Source organism: Candoia aspera, chromosome 7 (genome assembly GCF_035149785.1).
Source record: "Candoia aspera isolate rCanAsp1 chromosome 7, rCanAsp1.hap2, whole genome shotgun sequence".
NCBI classification, from domain to species: Eukaryota; Metazoa; Chordata; class Lepidosauria; order Squamata; family Boidae; genus Candoia; species Candoia aspera.
This window is the reverse complement of record NC_086159.1, coordinates 8,716,803-8,733,081: the sequence shown is the minus strand read 5'-3', so window position 1 is coordinate 8,733,081 and position 16,279 is coordinate 8,716,803. Positions and strand designations below refer to the sequence as shown.

At 50.5% G+C, this 16,279-nt stretch overlaps 1 protein-coding gene and 2 non-coding genes across 3 annotated transcripts; 2 read left to right on the top strand and 1 right to left on the bottom strand.

The window, feature by feature from the left end:
* Positions 1-231: 231 nt before the first annotated feature.
* Positions 232-5,315, bottom strand: OPN1SW (opsin 1, short wave sensitive). Its single transcript, XM_063308193.1, has 5 exons — positions 4,967-5,315; positions 3,327-3,495; positions 1,970-2,135; positions 1,301-1,540; positions 232-387 (listed from the first exon to the last, which is right to left on the bottom strand). Exons 1-5 carry the CDS (start codon positions 5,307-5,309, stop codon positions 232-234), a joined length of 1,074 nt encoding a protein of 357 aa, XP_063164263.1. The 5' UTR covers positions 5,310-5,315.
* A 1,774-nt stretch (positions 5,316-7,089) lies between these two features.
* TRNAP-AGG (transfer RNA proline (anticodon AGG)) lies at positions 7,090-7,161 on the top strand. Its single transcript has one exon. It is a non-coding gene; the product is annotated as a tRNA-Pro (tRNA).
* A 2,496-nt stretch (positions 7,162-9,657) lies between these two features.
* On the top strand, positions 9,658-9,729 carry TRNAP-AGG (transfer RNA proline (anticodon AGG)). The gene has a single exon. It is a non-coding gene; the product is annotated as a tRNA-Pro (tRNA).
* The last annotated feature ends 6,550 nt before the right edge of the window (positions 9,730-16,279 follow it).

Sequence of the window (16,279 nt, the reverse complement as noted above, 5' to 3'; positions counted from 1 at the left end):
TGCAAGCGTGCATCTCCTTGAGAAGGAGGAAACTTCTCCCCCCCCCTCCCGGCTATTCAGTGCCCAAACAGAGCCCTGGAGTGATGGTGTTGGAAGAAAAAGTTGGATGGGGGGGCGGTTGGTGAGAGAATGCCATTCTACAGCGAGGTGGGGAAGGGGCTCTTTTTTGGCATAGTCCTCAGCCAAGTTCAGACGTGCAGGATGGCTGCTGGGCTGGGCATGGTGTGGTCCTCAGCTCCTTGGGGAACCCGAGGCACCAGCTCCTGAGCTCGGGCCAACTTGACTGGAGGACACTGAGGAAACCTCCGTTTTCTGAGCTGAGCTGCCCGCATCGGACTCGTCCGTTGGAGGTTTGCCGCACACGGTTTCCATGATGCAGGCACGGAACTGGGAAGTGGGGAGAAGAGAGGAGTTTTAGGTTGGGGCCAAAGCCCTGGTGGAGAAGGTCTTCATGGACAGTGACCTCCAGGCCAGTGTTTTTCAACCTTGGCAAGTTTAAGATGGGTGGACTTCAGCTCCCAGAATTCCCCATGCTGGCTGGGGAATTCTGGGAGCTGAAGTCCACCCATCTTAAACTTGCCAAGGTTGAGAAACACTGTCACAGGCTGACCAAGAGGGGACCTGGAGAATGGCCTCTTTGACCTGAAGGGCTGCCTTCCCTAACCCTGCAGCCCAGGGCACAGCTGTATTTATTGAAAAGAAGTGCTCCTGGAATTCATGTTAAATACCCTCCCCAGATCTAGCAGAGATGCACATGCCATGCTGAACTTGGGCTGGCTCCATTAGCTGTGTCCAGACAACCTAATCCATAAATCAAGGCTGCAAACACTGCCTGGACTCATGAAGTGCCAACTGAATGCTGTTGTGGCTCAGTGTGATAAGTGTCTGCAGGGCATGGTCCAAAAAGTCGAGATGGGAATGGTGATGGTGTGATTGAAGCTCTGACTATGGCCACCATCTTGACTTTTTTTTACAATGCTCTGGACATCCTGGTCCTCATCCCTTCCTTACACAAATTTCCATATGATCTTGCTCATTCGGCCCAACTTCAACATTGATTATGTCCTGTTCTTTCACACTGGGCTCTGATTCTTCTCTCATTTGACTCTATTCCTTGAAGGCCCACCTTCTCATAGTTTGGGACCTCATGACTGATCATCATGCAGTAATTTTAATCAAGTGTGTCACTTGCATCCCCAAACACCTGCCTTCCTCTTGGGTGTATGCCCACCAAGCATGGGTAAGAAAAGGCTGCTTGATTCCCTCCCTCCTTTGCTCCAGGGTGATGGTAGGAACTCACCTGCTTATTCATGAAGCAGTAGATGATGGGATTGTAGACACAGGAGCTCTTAGAGAAGAAGGCAGGGATGGTGACCAAGCGCAGGTCGAGGCCATGCTTAGGATGATTCACCATGTACATGGCCAGGGCGGCGTATGGAACATAGCAGAGGCAAAAGGACCCCACCATCACCACCACCATGCGGGAGACCTCTCGCTCAGCCTTCTGGGTGGTGGCTGACTCCTGCTGCTGAGCAGCTACCTGTGGACGACCGGCCCAAAGAGTTTTTACCGTGCCAGACCTGGATGTGAGATTTTGGAGCAGAAGGTGGGTGAGGATGGGCCAAGTTCAGGTAAGCCAGCATCACTTTGGTTTTGTAAGAGAACCATAGTTCACCAATTGGAAGATAGTTGGAAGGGATTACAAAGATCGTCTAGTCTCGTGTTTCTGAACCGTGGCAATTTAAGATGGGTGGACTTCAGCTCCCAGAATTCCCCAGGAGTTGAAGTCCAACCCATTTTAAAATTGCCAAGAGAAACACTGGCTTAGGGGCTTCCTGAAGACTGTGAAACTTACACTGATGGAAACAGGATGCTGGGTAAGATGGGCCTTCTTATAGTCTTGAAAATGGGCTCTCAGTCCCCCACCCAGAAGACCGCAGATCTGTGGCCCAGGATATCCATTACTTACCGCCCGGAGGGCACCCAGGAGCCGCAGGTAGGAGAAGACAATGAGGCTGAGGGGCACAATGAAGCAGAAGACGAAGAGGAACCACGAGTAATACTCGCTCTTGTACTTGGTGCCCACTGTGTACCAGTCGGGGCCGCAGGAACACTGCAGCCCTTCCGGGATGAACCTGGAAGATCGAAAGGTGGAGCCAGGGCAGGAGGAAGGAAGGTTGTGGGGGGCCGGGGGGCAGTCCTGGCCACCACTGTACAGCCGCAAGCCTATTTTGTGGGTTGGGTGACAGTGCCCATAAGCACTGCAAGGAGAAACTGCAAATTTTCTCATTAAGGAGGTAGCACTGAGAAGTCACAATATTAATAATAATAATAATAATAATAATAATAAATTATTGTGTAAAATAATGATCATGATCACGATACAATAATATAAAGAAGATACAAGAATGCCCCTCTTCAGCACCCTGACGATGCTCTCATAAATTAAGAACTTCTTATGTCTTGGACTATATCTTTATTTAAGAATATTGTTTTATTGCATTTTAATGATTATTTATTCTTGCTTTATTGTAAGCCGTCCAGAGTCGCTCTTTGGGTGAGATGGGCTGTGACTAAATTTGAAATATAAATAAATAAAATAATGTGCCACAGAAATGTTAGTGTTATTGTAAGCTGCCAAGAGTCGCTTGATTGCGGTGAGCGACATGATTGATCGATTGATCAATCTATCAGTAAATGCATAAATAAAGGGCAGCTTGGTGGTCTGGAATTAACCACCCAGGCTGATGGTTTAAGATAATTCTGGGCTTTAAAATCAGAAGGCCGAGCCTCTCTATTCAGCCTTTAAGGGATTCCTGTTTGCTCCGTGGTTGCGAATTTTTTGTGGGGCACAAAAGATGGGGCCCGATGTCCTTGGCAAAGAGGGGAGGGTGTGGGTCAAAGATGGCAGAGTTTGGGAGCATGGGATTCTCTCAGAGGGGATCACGTTGTCTTCCAATCTGTGCCCGAAAGAAAATCCGGGCAGGAATTAAGAGTTTAGGTTGCCAACCCCTTTTTCCTCCCACCCCGCTTTGGCAAAGCATCAGACATGCCGCAGTTCCCACCATCCCCAGACAGCAATGGAAACCAGAGTCCTGCAGGAAGCTACGCCAGCCTGAAGTTGTGCCCTGTTTGCTCTTTAGGGTTCTGGGGGATCCACTCTCTTCTTCCCTTCAGGTGAAGAACAGCTCTGTGAAGCTCAAAAGCTTCCAGATTGGACTGGTTCTTCCAGCAGCTTTCTACTTCTGCCACTGACTTTTTCAGTACCCCTTTGGCTTTCAGCCTGCAGGAGAAACTCCCCCGGTTCCTATCTGTGCCCGTCAAACCTGCTCCAGCCAAAGAAGGGGGGTATGGACACCCCAACCCCGATGACCCACGTGGCCACCACGACCAGCAGAGCATGTCTGGAGTTGAAGCGGAAATTCCCCAGGGGCTTGCAGATCACAACGTATCGTTCAAAGGCCAGGAAGGCCAAGGACCAGCCGGTGACCAGACCTAGGGTCGATGGACAGACAGACAGACACAGGCAGGGAGGCATTAGTAGTGGATTATGCAGGATCCCAGAATGTAATGCCCCCAAGACCCCCACTGTCAACCTTCCACCTCCATCCTAAGGTTTAGTGCAGTGTTTCTCAACCTTGGCGGCTTTAAGAGGTGTGGACTTCAACTCCCAGGATTCCCCAGCCAGCTTATGGGAGTTGAAGTCCACACCTCTTAAAGTCGCCAAGGTTGAGAAACACTGGTTTAATGGGTTTTCCAAAATGCAGTCATCAATCACGCCTCCAAATGGGTCTACCTACAGCGCCCTTCAGACCCAGCCAGGAGTGAGGTGATGGGAGTTGTAATCCAGCCCCTCTGAGGCAGATCTGGCCCTCTTGGAAGATTCCCAGCACTTCTTAAACATTGGGTGGACCCCAGATTGAGCATTAAGACGAGTGGATTTGAAGTAGTCTACTGTCCCTCAGTCCAGGGCTTATCAAATACACCCCATTTGACAGTTCAGGCAATGCAGGAAACCCTAAACCAGGTTTTAGCAATTACAGAGGCTGGGTTCCAGCTTAGTGCAACCTCTCATTTTCCACAACAGCCCTCTCAGAGCAACCACAGCAGAGATCCTCACACACAATTTGTGGCATCTGAAACAATTAAGATTGTTGCAGCACAGGTCTATTGGCCACCTTGACTTACAATCGCTAAAAGGAGATTCCTTCTTCTGAGACAGTATTTCCTGAACAACTGTCAGACATAGAGAAGATGAAGATGTCTTCCTTATTGACTCCTATGGACCCTTGGGAGCAGTGTTTCTCAACCTTGGCCACTTTGAGCTGTGTGGACTTCAACTCCCAGAATTCCCCCACCAGCATGCCTGGTCCCTTCCTAATGGGCTGGACTACAAATCACATTGTCCCAAGTCAATAGGATCAGGTCTAATGGGAGGCACCAGCACAACTGCAGAGGGAGAAGGCCTGGCCTAGATAAAGCTGTGAATGAGTTACCTTGTGGGATTTAAGGCAATTTAACTCCAGCCTAGAGATTACTCAGTGGTGACATCTCTCAGGCAGACCCAGAGTCCATCCTTATTCCTCCCATCATGGTAATGGCTCCTGGGGTTGGGTCCTCGGTCCTGATCTATTGTAATGGCATGTGAGAAAGACCTTGGAAGATGGGGCAAAGAGATGCTGCTTGGGAATGGTCAGATAAGAGAGGGCTTAGCCCACAGCTGCATAGTGGGTGGAGCAAGAGGCTCAGGAGGGACCCTCCCTTAATTCTTGGGCTATAAAGGAGATGGTGGGAGAGTTGCACTTTCAGACTCACAAGGTTCTGTCAATGCAGCCTTACAATAAAGTAGAATTCGCTCCTCTGGTCGTGTTTCCTGTCTGGTCTACCTGGGAGGGCTGACACCTATCCTCTGGGAGCAGGACCCGCGTGGGGGGCTGCCTGGCTCCTTCCCAGTCCCCATATTCACCTGCCACCGAGCCCAGGAAGGCCTCCAAGGCACAGACGTGACGCCCAAAGAAGAAGTAGCCTTGGGAGCTGGCCAAGAAGACGGTGAAGACGGCGAAGACACAAAAGAGGAGTCCGGCGAAAGAGATGTTGACCAAGATGTAGTTCAGGGGCTGCCGCAGCTTCTTGTACTTAACGGTGACAATGAGGATGATGGCATTGAGGGGGGTCCCGGCAAAGAACACCAAGCCCATGAAGGCAGTCTGGAAATGGAAGGCCCACATGGGGGCAATGTGATACTGGGGGCCGTCCCAGGGCCCCACGGAGGAGATGTTTTCAAAGAGGTAGAAGTCTTCTCCGGACATCCTCCCCAAGACAGGGACCCCGTGTGGACCTTTCCAGAAGACTTCCTCCCCTCCTATTATAGGACACCGGTGGAGGACAAAGTCCGCTTAGTGGCTCAAGATGGGCTCAGCCGCTAATCCTGATCATCCAAGAGACAAACTTGGGGATTAGGGATGCATAAGAACCTTGCCTTCTGTCCCATAAACCTCCCTGAGAGTGTAATCTCATTGGCTGGACTAGCTGCGACTGACCAAGCTGGATCTCAAGACCCAGAGGGCAAAGGTGGGTTGGACCAAAGACAAAATCCATCCTGAGGGACCTCCTCGGCTTCTCTCTATGGAGCCCAAGAAGCCATCTCTGCCTTACCTATCGCTCTGTCAGAATCTTGGCTTCTATTTAGCAATCCTACCTGAAGGAAAGCAAAGTGGGGGATTGGATTTACTGCACCCTTGTAAACTGAAATTGGAGAGATCTGCAAGCTGGTCCTGACCGATGGGCTCATCCCTCCACTGAGTTGGATTTGGGCTGCCAAAATCAGATGGCAGCCAAGAATGAGAGTTTTCAGCATCCCTCTAATGACTTTTGCAGCCCAGTTGGGTATCCCTACATTTGACGAGTCTAACCTTCTGGTAAGGCTGGTCAACTGAAAAGGCGCCAGGTCATCTTCTTGCTTGTGAGGACCTGGGTCCTTGTTGCCATTGGCCCAACAAGGTGCATCGTGGCATAGCCACCCAGTCTCTTTGAAACGTCGTCATCCTTATTCCCAGTTACAGAATTGGGGTGAGAGGGTGAAACCTCCCTCTGATGAGCAGTGGTGGATTCTTGAAAGTTGCTGTTTCTCAACAGTTGATTTCTTTTTTTTTCCCAACAAAGAGGCACGGAAGAAAACTTCTAAGGAATATGATCAAAATAGAATTGCTCTGCTTTTAACATAATTTTCTAAAAAATATATTATCATCATCACAGGTATGAATTTTGAGATTGCACTATATTGCTAACTCTGTTGCCTGTATGTACAGGCTGTCCTCGTTTAGCCACTGCCTTGTTTGGCTGCTGTTCGCAATTACGACGGTGATGAAAAAATCACTTCACAACCAGTCCTTGCATTTACGACCCTCGCAGGTCTGTAAAGCAGTGTTTCTCAATCTCAGTAACTTTAAGATGTATGGACTTGAAGTCCATACATCTTAAAGTTGCTGAGATTGAGAAATACTGCAGTAAAGCCAAGGAAAGCTGAAGTCAGATCATAAGCAATTATGGTTTCACTTAGCAACTGCTTCGCTTAATGACTGGGTTCCCGGTCCCAATTGTGGTCACTAAATGAGGATTACCTGTATATTTTTTTCTCCTGTTCATTAGTTGGATTGAATTTTAAGAACACCCATAATAGAATGTTTGGGACTGCAATGCCAACTTCTGCATGCATATTTGGAGGAATCCCTCCCCCCAAATCCCCTGCTCCCAGTCACTGGAGTCGGGTGGCATACAAGTTTAATAAATTGGTGTTTGTTGTTGTTGTGTTCTTTTGTATTTCTTCCCAAGTACATCCAGCAAAATTTAAATGTTTATGCAATCCTCCCCACCCCATGCTTGACCTTCCCTGGATGATGTGCACTGAGGATAGTTCAAATCCCAGTAAAAAAAGAGTTAAGAGTTTTACTCCCAGACTATGTGTTGGCAACAAGCGCGTGAACGTGGCGCATAACTGGTTCTACTGCTTGGTGTGAGCCAAGAAGGAAATTTGAGCCTGTAATTAGCAGTCTGTCTGAAGGAAACATCTGGAAGACATATGAAACAGCTGGCTCGTTGGTCTAGGGGTATGATTCTCGCTTAGGGTGCGAGAGGTCCCGGGTTCAAATCCCGGACGAGCCCAATTTTTTTCTCCCTGCGGTAACTTCTCCAGGAAGCAGAGAGACAGAGACAAATACAGATTAAAATTCAATATGCATTTCTTGGCATGCATGCTGGCTGGGGAATTCTGGGAGTTGAAGTCCACACATCTTCAAGGTTGAGAAATATTGATCTAGATTACTTAGGGGTGCAATTCCCCCTCAGAGTTCTGGAGGCCATAATTTCAAGGCAAACCAGTGGCTCTGTTGTTGCAAGCTTCTGCATATTAGTGGAACACAACTCCCCGCAATATCTGAAGTGCCTGCAGCTCAACTGAGTCAAGTCTTTTTCAAGCTGAGCTTGAGTGCAGGAGATGACAGGGAGACATCCAGAAGTCTTCAGGGCCACCATACAGAAGTGGTTGGCTAGTGCCTTCTTCCAGGATATTTTTTGGCTTCCCCATCTAGCCAAAAAAGCTATAGCCCTAGAATTTCCTTTTGGTCTCCCATCCAACTGCAACCAGATATGACCCTCTTTAGTTTTTGGAGATCAGCTTGCTGTGGCCACCTAGCTGGGCTCAGGATGCAATATTAGTTGAATGTTTTAGCTCTGATCTGGGAGGCATCCTTCTGTGGACCAGCTCCTCTCTGGATCCCATGCAGGACAAACAGGACCAACATTGCACAAAGAATTAATGGACCCATGGTTGACATCAGGGCTCAAAACAAGGATAAAACAGTATCAGAGCATTTTAACCTCCCAGGTATGGCAGACCTCAAAGTGACTGTTTTGGGAAAAGGAGACTTTAACAACCCCACTGAGCAAGACATGGTGGAACTCCCACGATCAAATGGTTTCTGGCCATCTCAGGAGGTCTCAGCACAAAGGATTTTGAACACATCACAGTTCTTAACTGATAAAGGACTTGCCGTCTGCCTCACTTGGAGCCTGCCTCTGCTTACCCAACCTGTCTTCCCCTCCCTTTCCCGCACCTCACCCCAACTGAAATCCTGCATCAGTCTAACCAGTCCATGCATCTGATGAAATTATAATCATGGTTTAGTCCGAAAAGGTGCTCCCAAACTCCTGAATTTTTACCACCGTATGCTAACACAGCTCTCATCTCATCTTGTTTTGAGGATTTCGAACCAGTAAGTTTTGATTGCCAGGTTGCAGCTCTCAAGATTCCCAGGAGACAAGTTGTGACCTTGTGGGGCTGAACTCAGCTTGGAGCTGTGGCTGCGACTGGTTACCATTTCTCCTGCTTTCACACACAGGAGAACCATCCAGCAGTAAATACCTGATGAATGTCTTGTAGAATTTACATTCTGGCAAAGTATTTAAATATGCAGGTAGTTATGATACTTCTAAAACCGATCATCATCACCATCATCCTGCTCGCCCAGTGGACACTCAAGAGTGCGGTGTAATGATGTTCGCGCTGGATTAAGACTGGGAGCGTGAGGTTCAAGTCTGTCATCCCTGTGTGTGCCGCCTGTGTTTCTCTGACATTGAAACAAAGATGCTGTCCTTTGTGATTGTTATGTTCTACCCCCCCCCCCAATTCCTTAATCTTCATATGCACAATAAAGGCTCAAATGCTTGCTGAAACCAGCATGCTCATTCTGAAAGAACTGTAGCACACTGCTACAAAAAGGTTTGGTCTAGTGGTTAAAGCTCCAGGCTAGAAACCAGGAGGCTGTGAGTTCTACAGGTAGTACTCGCTTAACAACCATTCGTTTAGTGACGGTTCGGACTTAAGATGGTGCTGGAAAAAACGACTTATGACTGGTCCTCACACAACCATTGCAGTGTCCCCATGTGGTCAAAGGTCTGCCACTTTTTAACATGCATGTTGCATGGGCATAAAAAGAGGCGGAATTTTGATTACATGGGTACAACATCCATTTTGTTTTGATCCTCTCCCCTAGACGCCCCTGCAGATAGGCTTTCCCCAGGCGTGTGTACAGGAGCAGCAGGGATGCTGGCAAACGTAGCCCTCTCTCCCTAAACCTTATTCTCACAGCAGCAGCCCTGTGAGGGAGGCTGGGTGAGAGAGGGTGACTTGGTGAGTTTCCCTTGCAAAGGGGGGACTTGAACTTGGCTGTCCCCAGTGCCAGTCCAAGGCCTTAATCCCCACTACATGTTGGGTCTTGCCTTCCCACACACTACGGGTTACGCTACAAAAGATAATAAAAAAATTCAAAAATAACCAAATGTAGGATGTGGTCCAGATAAGAGATTCCGGGTTCGTCGCTGACCTGTTGCTGTGTCAGCCAACAAACCAGCATCTGGTTCATTAGCAGAACATCCCCTGCAAGGGGGAGTTTTGCTCTGCAGGGCAACAAAACAGGCACCGGATTTGCTTACAGCTGATGCAGATCACCATTTTGGAAGCCAGGCCAAGCCCATGCTCTTGGCAGTTGCCTATGTTACAGTATGTGCATGCAGGAGGCGAGTAACATGGGACCTTCCACTTTTCCAAACTTGGCAGGGATGCCTCTTGACAAGAACATCTGGAAAGCCACCTCAGCAGCTGGCTCATTGGTCTAGGGGTATGATTCTTGCTTAGGGTGCGAGAGGTCCCGGGTTCAAATCCCAGATGAGCCCCGTGATGCCTTTTTCCTTCAGAGGATTTGCCAGGTGGGCTCCTGCTGACTTCCCAAAGTGGAAGTTGGTTCCCAAGGCTAGAAGGCTTTGTGTCCTTGCGGGAAATGCTTCAGCCCCCGAAGTGTGTGGCTTTGGTGGAGAAAGGGCTGGCTGGCGTCTGAATTCTCCTCCCCAAACCCATTCAGCCGTTGGAGTATTGCTTCTCCCCTCCCAAAATGAACGCAGCCCTTGGGCTTTCAGCCACCCCTGGATGGGCTGGGAGAGAGCACAGCTCGCGATGGACAGTTCCAGCGGGGCGGCATCAGACACGTAACTCCGTTCCTGAAAACCCACTTTCCGAGTTTCCTGGGAGGGCCCCTCTGAGATTCTGGAAGAAAGGGAAGGCCCGTGGGGGGCTCTCCTGCAGGACCCCTCCCCAATCCCTTGCCTCTGGAGGTGTCTTGACTACAGCTCTCATCGTCCCCAGCCAACTCTGGGACTACTGAAGTGGACCTGGGACTTCTATCTCAGATTGATCTTGGGAGGAGCAGCTCCACCGGGTTGCCAGTCTGATGGTCAGTTTAACTGCCTCTATACAGGTGTCACCCTGCATGGCCAATGATGGAAAGCTTAGGCAGGATTGGGCCTGCTTTGTATTTGGATAGGACACCACCAGGAAATCCCAGAGAAGTTGGAAAAAATGCCAGAAGAGGGCAGTGATGAGCTACTTCTGCCCCTGAAAACCACAAAGACCTGTGACTGCCCATTAAGTCACCAGGAACAGTGACTTGTATGGAAATTCAGCCAGCCCCCTGGCTGCTGACTCTCGGTAAGTTATTAAAGCTGAACTATTTCAGAAAGCCTTTGGGGTGTGAAGGGAGGCCACTGGTGTTTTGGATTCTCCGTGTGATTACAGTGGTTCTGCTGGCATTCCTGGTGGACTTAACTGGGCTGCGGATGTTTTGCTCTATTGTCATTTTCCATGGTACCACTGTGAACGGCCAGAAGTCTTTTTGGTTGTGCTAGATGCAAATGCCACAAGGAAATAAATAACCATGAGATGTGGTGATGGTCACTGCCTTGGATGACTTTCAAAGGGAGTGGAGAAATTCAGAGGACAAATCTATCAAGGACAACCAGGCTAGAGGATTCAAGGCCCCTTTTGAGGGAGATGGGTGGTGAAGAAATTCTAAGAATGAATGAATGAATGAGGTTGTCTTCAGGATGCAGCTGCTTTCGTCCAGACCCAAGTGCAGGGCAAGTATGGGGGAAGAAGAAAATGCCTCCATCTGTCCTAACAAGCAGGAACCACGCCAAGTCGAGGAATAGGTCTCTAGTGTTTTATTACTGCTACATTAGACAGAAAATCCTAACAAACTGAAGAAGCATGAGAAAACCCATACAGATAGACCCCAAAAGCCAAGGCGGGTCTATTCTGGGTTTCTTTGAATGACAGCTCAAATTCTCCAAACTACGCGTGCATCCCCCCCCCCCCCGGATAGGGGCCCCCTCCTGCTCACCATCCGCACTCATGACACCATCTCTTGCTTGGAAGTCCTCCAGACGCTTCTGGTTGGCCACCAGAGAAACCAAAGGTTGGACTGGGATGAACCTCAGCCAGGCCCAGCTGTTCTGACAAACTGTCTACCACAGGATAAAGCAATGGCCCCTAACTTGGATAGCTGCAAAAGGGGGTGGATACATTATGGGGGACACATCCATCAACGGCTATTAGCCCTGAAGACTCCATGTTACCCCTGGGTGGGGAAGCCTCCCTCAAATGCTAGTCTTCTAGATGCTAGACCCTTCTTATGTAAGGGTCTCTCCCCGGCGGTTGTATCGTGAAGGGTCCCGCGGCTTCTTTCCCTTCTAGGCTATTGCTGGCACTGCCAACGTCCACTCACGCCTGGCACCAGAGGAAGTGGTGGTGGTGGGGATGAGCAGAGGAAAGCCGCTTAGGGACCCAGGGCTGAGAGGGGGATTAAGGGCAAACTGATTACCCCAAACCCCCTTCCTCCTCCTCTCTCAACCTCCCCCCCTTCGGCTTGGGTAATCCCATAGGGGAGGCGGTGTGGTGGCCACCGACTCAACCCTTCCTGCTCTGGCCCTTTATGGCTGAAGCGGAATCTTTTCTTGCGCTCTGGACTTTCTGCACACCCTTGGCCAGCCATACTACAAGGTCAGTGAATAGTGGAAATGCAGGCTGGGTTAGCACAACAGACGGAGCCCCCAAATAAGCAACCACATGGTAGTCCAGAGTGTTGTGGGAATCCAGTTGGTGTGATTAGCTGACCATTCATTGCATCTTACAAACCCAGAATATGGGGATAAGTGATCAAGGTAATATTAATCCTCACAGTGTGGGACAGGTCGTAACTCCACGGGGCCATGCTCCTACCACGCGCTTAAGCCAGTCGGCCACTAATCTGATTAGGTCCCTTTGACACTGGTCCGGTGGCACCCGGTCACATTAACTCTGTCAAAAGTTTCCAGTCTGAGAGTTCCTGTAGCCCTGTATTTTTCAGGAAGTACCTGATATCATGTCACTGTTTCATTGCTTAGGTTAAATGCCCAGTTTCAGGAATGGGCACTCTCACATACTGTCTACCCAGTAGGCAGACCAGCCCAAGAACCAGCTCCACAGGAAGGCTAAAATAACTTCTATTAGGATGGGCTGTAAGAACAGAATCTTGCAGGTCTAATTGTGCTGGACGCCCCCTTCCTCCGCCTTACGCTCCAGTGAATCAGCTGGCCTCTGCCTGAGCCCCTTCAAATGTTATCTTGTGGTTCTGGAGCAGTGTTCTTCAACCTCAGCAGCTTTAAGATGGGTGGACTTCATCTCCCAGAATTCCTGGCATGCTAGCTGGGGAATTTTGGGAGCTGAAGGCCACACAAAAGTTGCCGAGGTTGAGAAACAGTAAGCTAGAGAGAGAGAACGGCACCAGTCACATCCACAGGCAATGCGTTCAGCAGGGTATCATGTGAGAGTCCAGGTGTCCCTCCACGTGTCCTCAGCGTGCCCTATCACGTGATGCCACCAGAGGGCACCCTTCTTCTGCACTTCAGGATTGCACCCAGGGAAATTTGGTTATGATTGAGTGGGTGAGCTTAATTTAAACTTGTCCATGATTGTGTCTGTCTGCTTAAGGCTAAATTTAACTCTGTTGGCTAGTTGACTGAGTCAACTGATACCTTCTTGGTGTTCCCACAATTTTTAACCCCTTCCCTGACGCAGCTAAGTGTGTGTAGCTCTGTTTACAAGCAGAATGTTTTACATGGAAGAATAAACTGACATGCAGAATAAACTGATATGCCGTACGGTTATGCAGTACTGCTGCTCTACTGGCACCCTTCAGACGGCGGGACTACCGCTTGCATGGATTCTGAGATATCGGATTCATACACAATAAAAGCATCCCTACTCTCATCTCGTCTGCAGGAGCTCATAGGAGTTCTTGAAATCTTCCCTTTCAGTTCAACTCTTTCAGCCCATTAGATCAGGGTTTCTCAACCTGGGCCATTTGAAGATGTGTGGACAGCCAACATGGCTGGCTCGGGAATTCTGGGAGTTGAAGTCCACACATCTTCAAGTGGCCCAGGTTGAGAAACCCTGCATTAGATAATACAGAGCTGCGTCCCCACCACACCAAGATAGTTAAAGACCCAGAAACTCTGTGGCCCCAATTTCAGCACATACTGTCGGACTACATTCACACAACATGCTAAACTTGGATAATTAAAATGTAGCGGCTGCATTCACACAACACGGCTAGTTTTGACATGGGTTAGAGGAGTCTTTGTCACTTTGCCTGTTGTAGAAATCTAGCCTGTTGAGTCACTTTACAGTGATTTATAGTCGATGAAGATTCAGTCATCCGGGTGGAATTGTCTGTAGGTTGAGTCATGGCAACTGGATTTCTTTCTTTTTGGTTGAAACGTTTTGCTGCTTGTCCAAGCAGCTTCTTCAGTCTGGGCAAAGGTTGGTGAGGGGACCCCATATATGTCTTCCAGGGTGGCTGCATTGTCCCTACACCTGAATGGCTGTTAATTGTGTCATGGAGGTGTGGATTGTCAATATATATGGGGTCCCCTTACCAGCCTTTGCCCAGACTGAAGTGGCTGCTTGGACAAGCAGCGAAATATTTCAACCAAAAAGAAAGAAATCCAGTTGCCATGACTCAACCTACAGTGATTTATAGTGTGAACTGAGAAACCAGGTTAGGTACATCAGAGCAACAGCTGATGTCGGCTTCCTTCTGTGGCTCTAACTCCCTTTCTTCTCAACAGGCAAAGCTACGAGCAACCTCACAGGTCATGCAAACTTCAAGTCAACTTTTAGGCCACGTTTACCGAAAGGGGTCTGTGGGGTCTCTTAACCAAGTGGTCAAATTGCATTCACACAACACGCTTCACCTGGTAACCGATGCCATTTCCCGGTTTTGCACGAGTCAGGCTAGTCCCCCATAAAAACCGAAGCCAGGTGAACACTAACCAGGCTTAGCATCTTGAAGGCACGCAGGTTCTGGGTCTTTAGCTATCTTGGTTAAGGGTGTGGCAGGGACGCAGCCCTATATTACCTAACGGGCTGAAAAAGCTGAGCTGTAAGGGAAGACATAAAAACATTTACAGAGCACAAGCAGGAAGCCCACATTTCAATTAGGAGAGAGCAGAACTGGAGGAACAAGATTTAAAGTTTGAGGCTGAGCCTTCCCAGGAATCCCAGGCTAAATTCTCTCTGTTTTCCACACTGGCAGTTTATTTATTTACTTGGTTTCTACCCCGGGTTTCCTCTGCCCTGCCCTGATACGGACCTCACCTGTGCATCCTCAGACTGGAAGGCCCCCTCCAGTTCTTCCAGGAACCCCCTCACGCGTGTCGGAAAACGGGCTAGCTGTTTGGGGCCCCCCTTACATCGGATACTCAGGCCTCTGTCTCCAAAGGCCTCTCCGCTCTTCCATGGGCCGCTCAGCCCCGGGGGGTCGGGCCTCGCGTTCCAGGGGCCCGGTGCGGTCCCTCCCTGGGCCTCCTCGCCTCGGCTGGGCCCCTCGCGATCCCGTTCTCGCCTGTAGAGTGCGCCCGCCTCCACGCTGCTGCTGCTGGGCTGCTCGTGGCCGCTCCGGCCGCGCTTTCGAATTTCCTGCCCCCGGGCGGCCCCTCCTCGCTCCGCGCGCCTGCCCGCCTGGGCCGCGGGGCTCCCCCGTCGCAGGGGCCCAGCCGCGCGGCCCCCCCAGGCCGCGGCCCCTCTCCCCGCGCGGTCGGCTGCCGCTGCCCCTCCCGCTGTCGCGCGGGCCGGGCTCCAGAGCAGGGCCGCGACTGGGGGGGGCAAGCGGGGCATGTGCCCCGGGCGCCACAATGGGCGCGGAACCCTTGTTCGCCCCGGGTGACACAGACCCTAGTTGCGGGTCTGGCTCGCCGAGGAGGCCTCCCACCGCCCCTCGTGGGGCCGACGCGTCCCGTTCGAACTTCGCCACCCGGCCGCCTGACTCCGCCGGGGGCTGGGGTCCGCTGCCGCCCCCCGCCGCTTGCGCCCGCATATCAGGGGGTCTCGGGGGTCCCCGGGCCGCGCTGGATCCACACTCGGCGGGGCCCAGGAGGGGTGCGCGTCTAGCACCGCCATCGGTGCGGCTGGGTTGCTGCCGCCGGGGCTGGCGGGCTCGCTCGCTCGCTCTCACGGTCCCCTGCTGCTGCCGCCGCCGCCCTTGTGCTCCCGGGGCCTGCTCCAGGCGCGCTGTGCTGGCTTCGCGGTCTGGCGCGGTCCCTCCCCCCGGCGAGTTGGTTGCTCGGCTCTCCGGGTCGCTCGCTGCGGCCCGCCCTTGCCTCCGCCGCGTGCGCGCTGCTCTCGGGTTGCTTTCGGCCCTCCGGTGAAGTCTTCGTAGTGCCTTCGAGGCTTTCTGTGAGCGCACGATCTTTATGGTCGAGATTCAGTAACTTACAACGCAAGCCACGAGGGATGCGTGCAGCTCCTTATTAGATCTGTATCACGCTCCGCTAAAGCCATGAATGGGTTTCTCCTCCCCGCATCCCTCCTTTAAACATTCAGCTCTTCTTTCCGTTTGCCTAGTGGTTAAGGCAAATGATGGAAGATGGTCAAAATGCTACTGGGGAGGAACAGAGGATGAGTTCAACTAGCCCCAGACGTGATGACGCAGCTAGCTCAAAGCCGAAAGGACGGCTAGCGGCCGATGGTGGTGAATGGAGAATCCATTCTGTTCTAAGGATCAACATACCATTGGAACCTGGAATGTAAGATCTATGAGCCAGGGCAAATTGGATGTGGTTATTGGGGAGATGTCAAGATTAAAGATAGACATTTTGGGCGTCAGTGAACTGAAATGGACTGGAATGGGCCACTTCACATCAAATGACCACCAGATCTACTACTGTGGACAAGAGGACCACAGAAGAAATGGAGTAGCCTTCATAATTAATAGTAAAGTGGCTAAAGCAGTGCTTGGATACAATCAAAAAAATGACAGAATGATCTCAATTCGAATTCAACCATCTAACATCACAGTGATCCAATTATACACCCCAGCCACAGATGCTGAAGAAGCTGAAATAGAGCAGTTCT

Coding starts and splice junctions, on each gene's coding strand:
- OPN1SW (XM_063308193.1), bottom strand. CDS start 5,309: ATGTCCGGAGAAGACTTCTACCTCTTTGAAAACATCTCCTCCGTGGGG. Junction 3,496..4,966: donor CTTCCTGGGCTCGGTGGCAG/GTGAATATGGGG, acceptor CATCGACCCTAG/GTCTGGTCACCGGCTGGTCC. Junction 388..1,300: donor ACTGCTTCATGAATAAGCAG/GTGAGTTCCTAC, acceptor CCCACTTCCCAG/TTCCGTGCCTGCATCATGGA.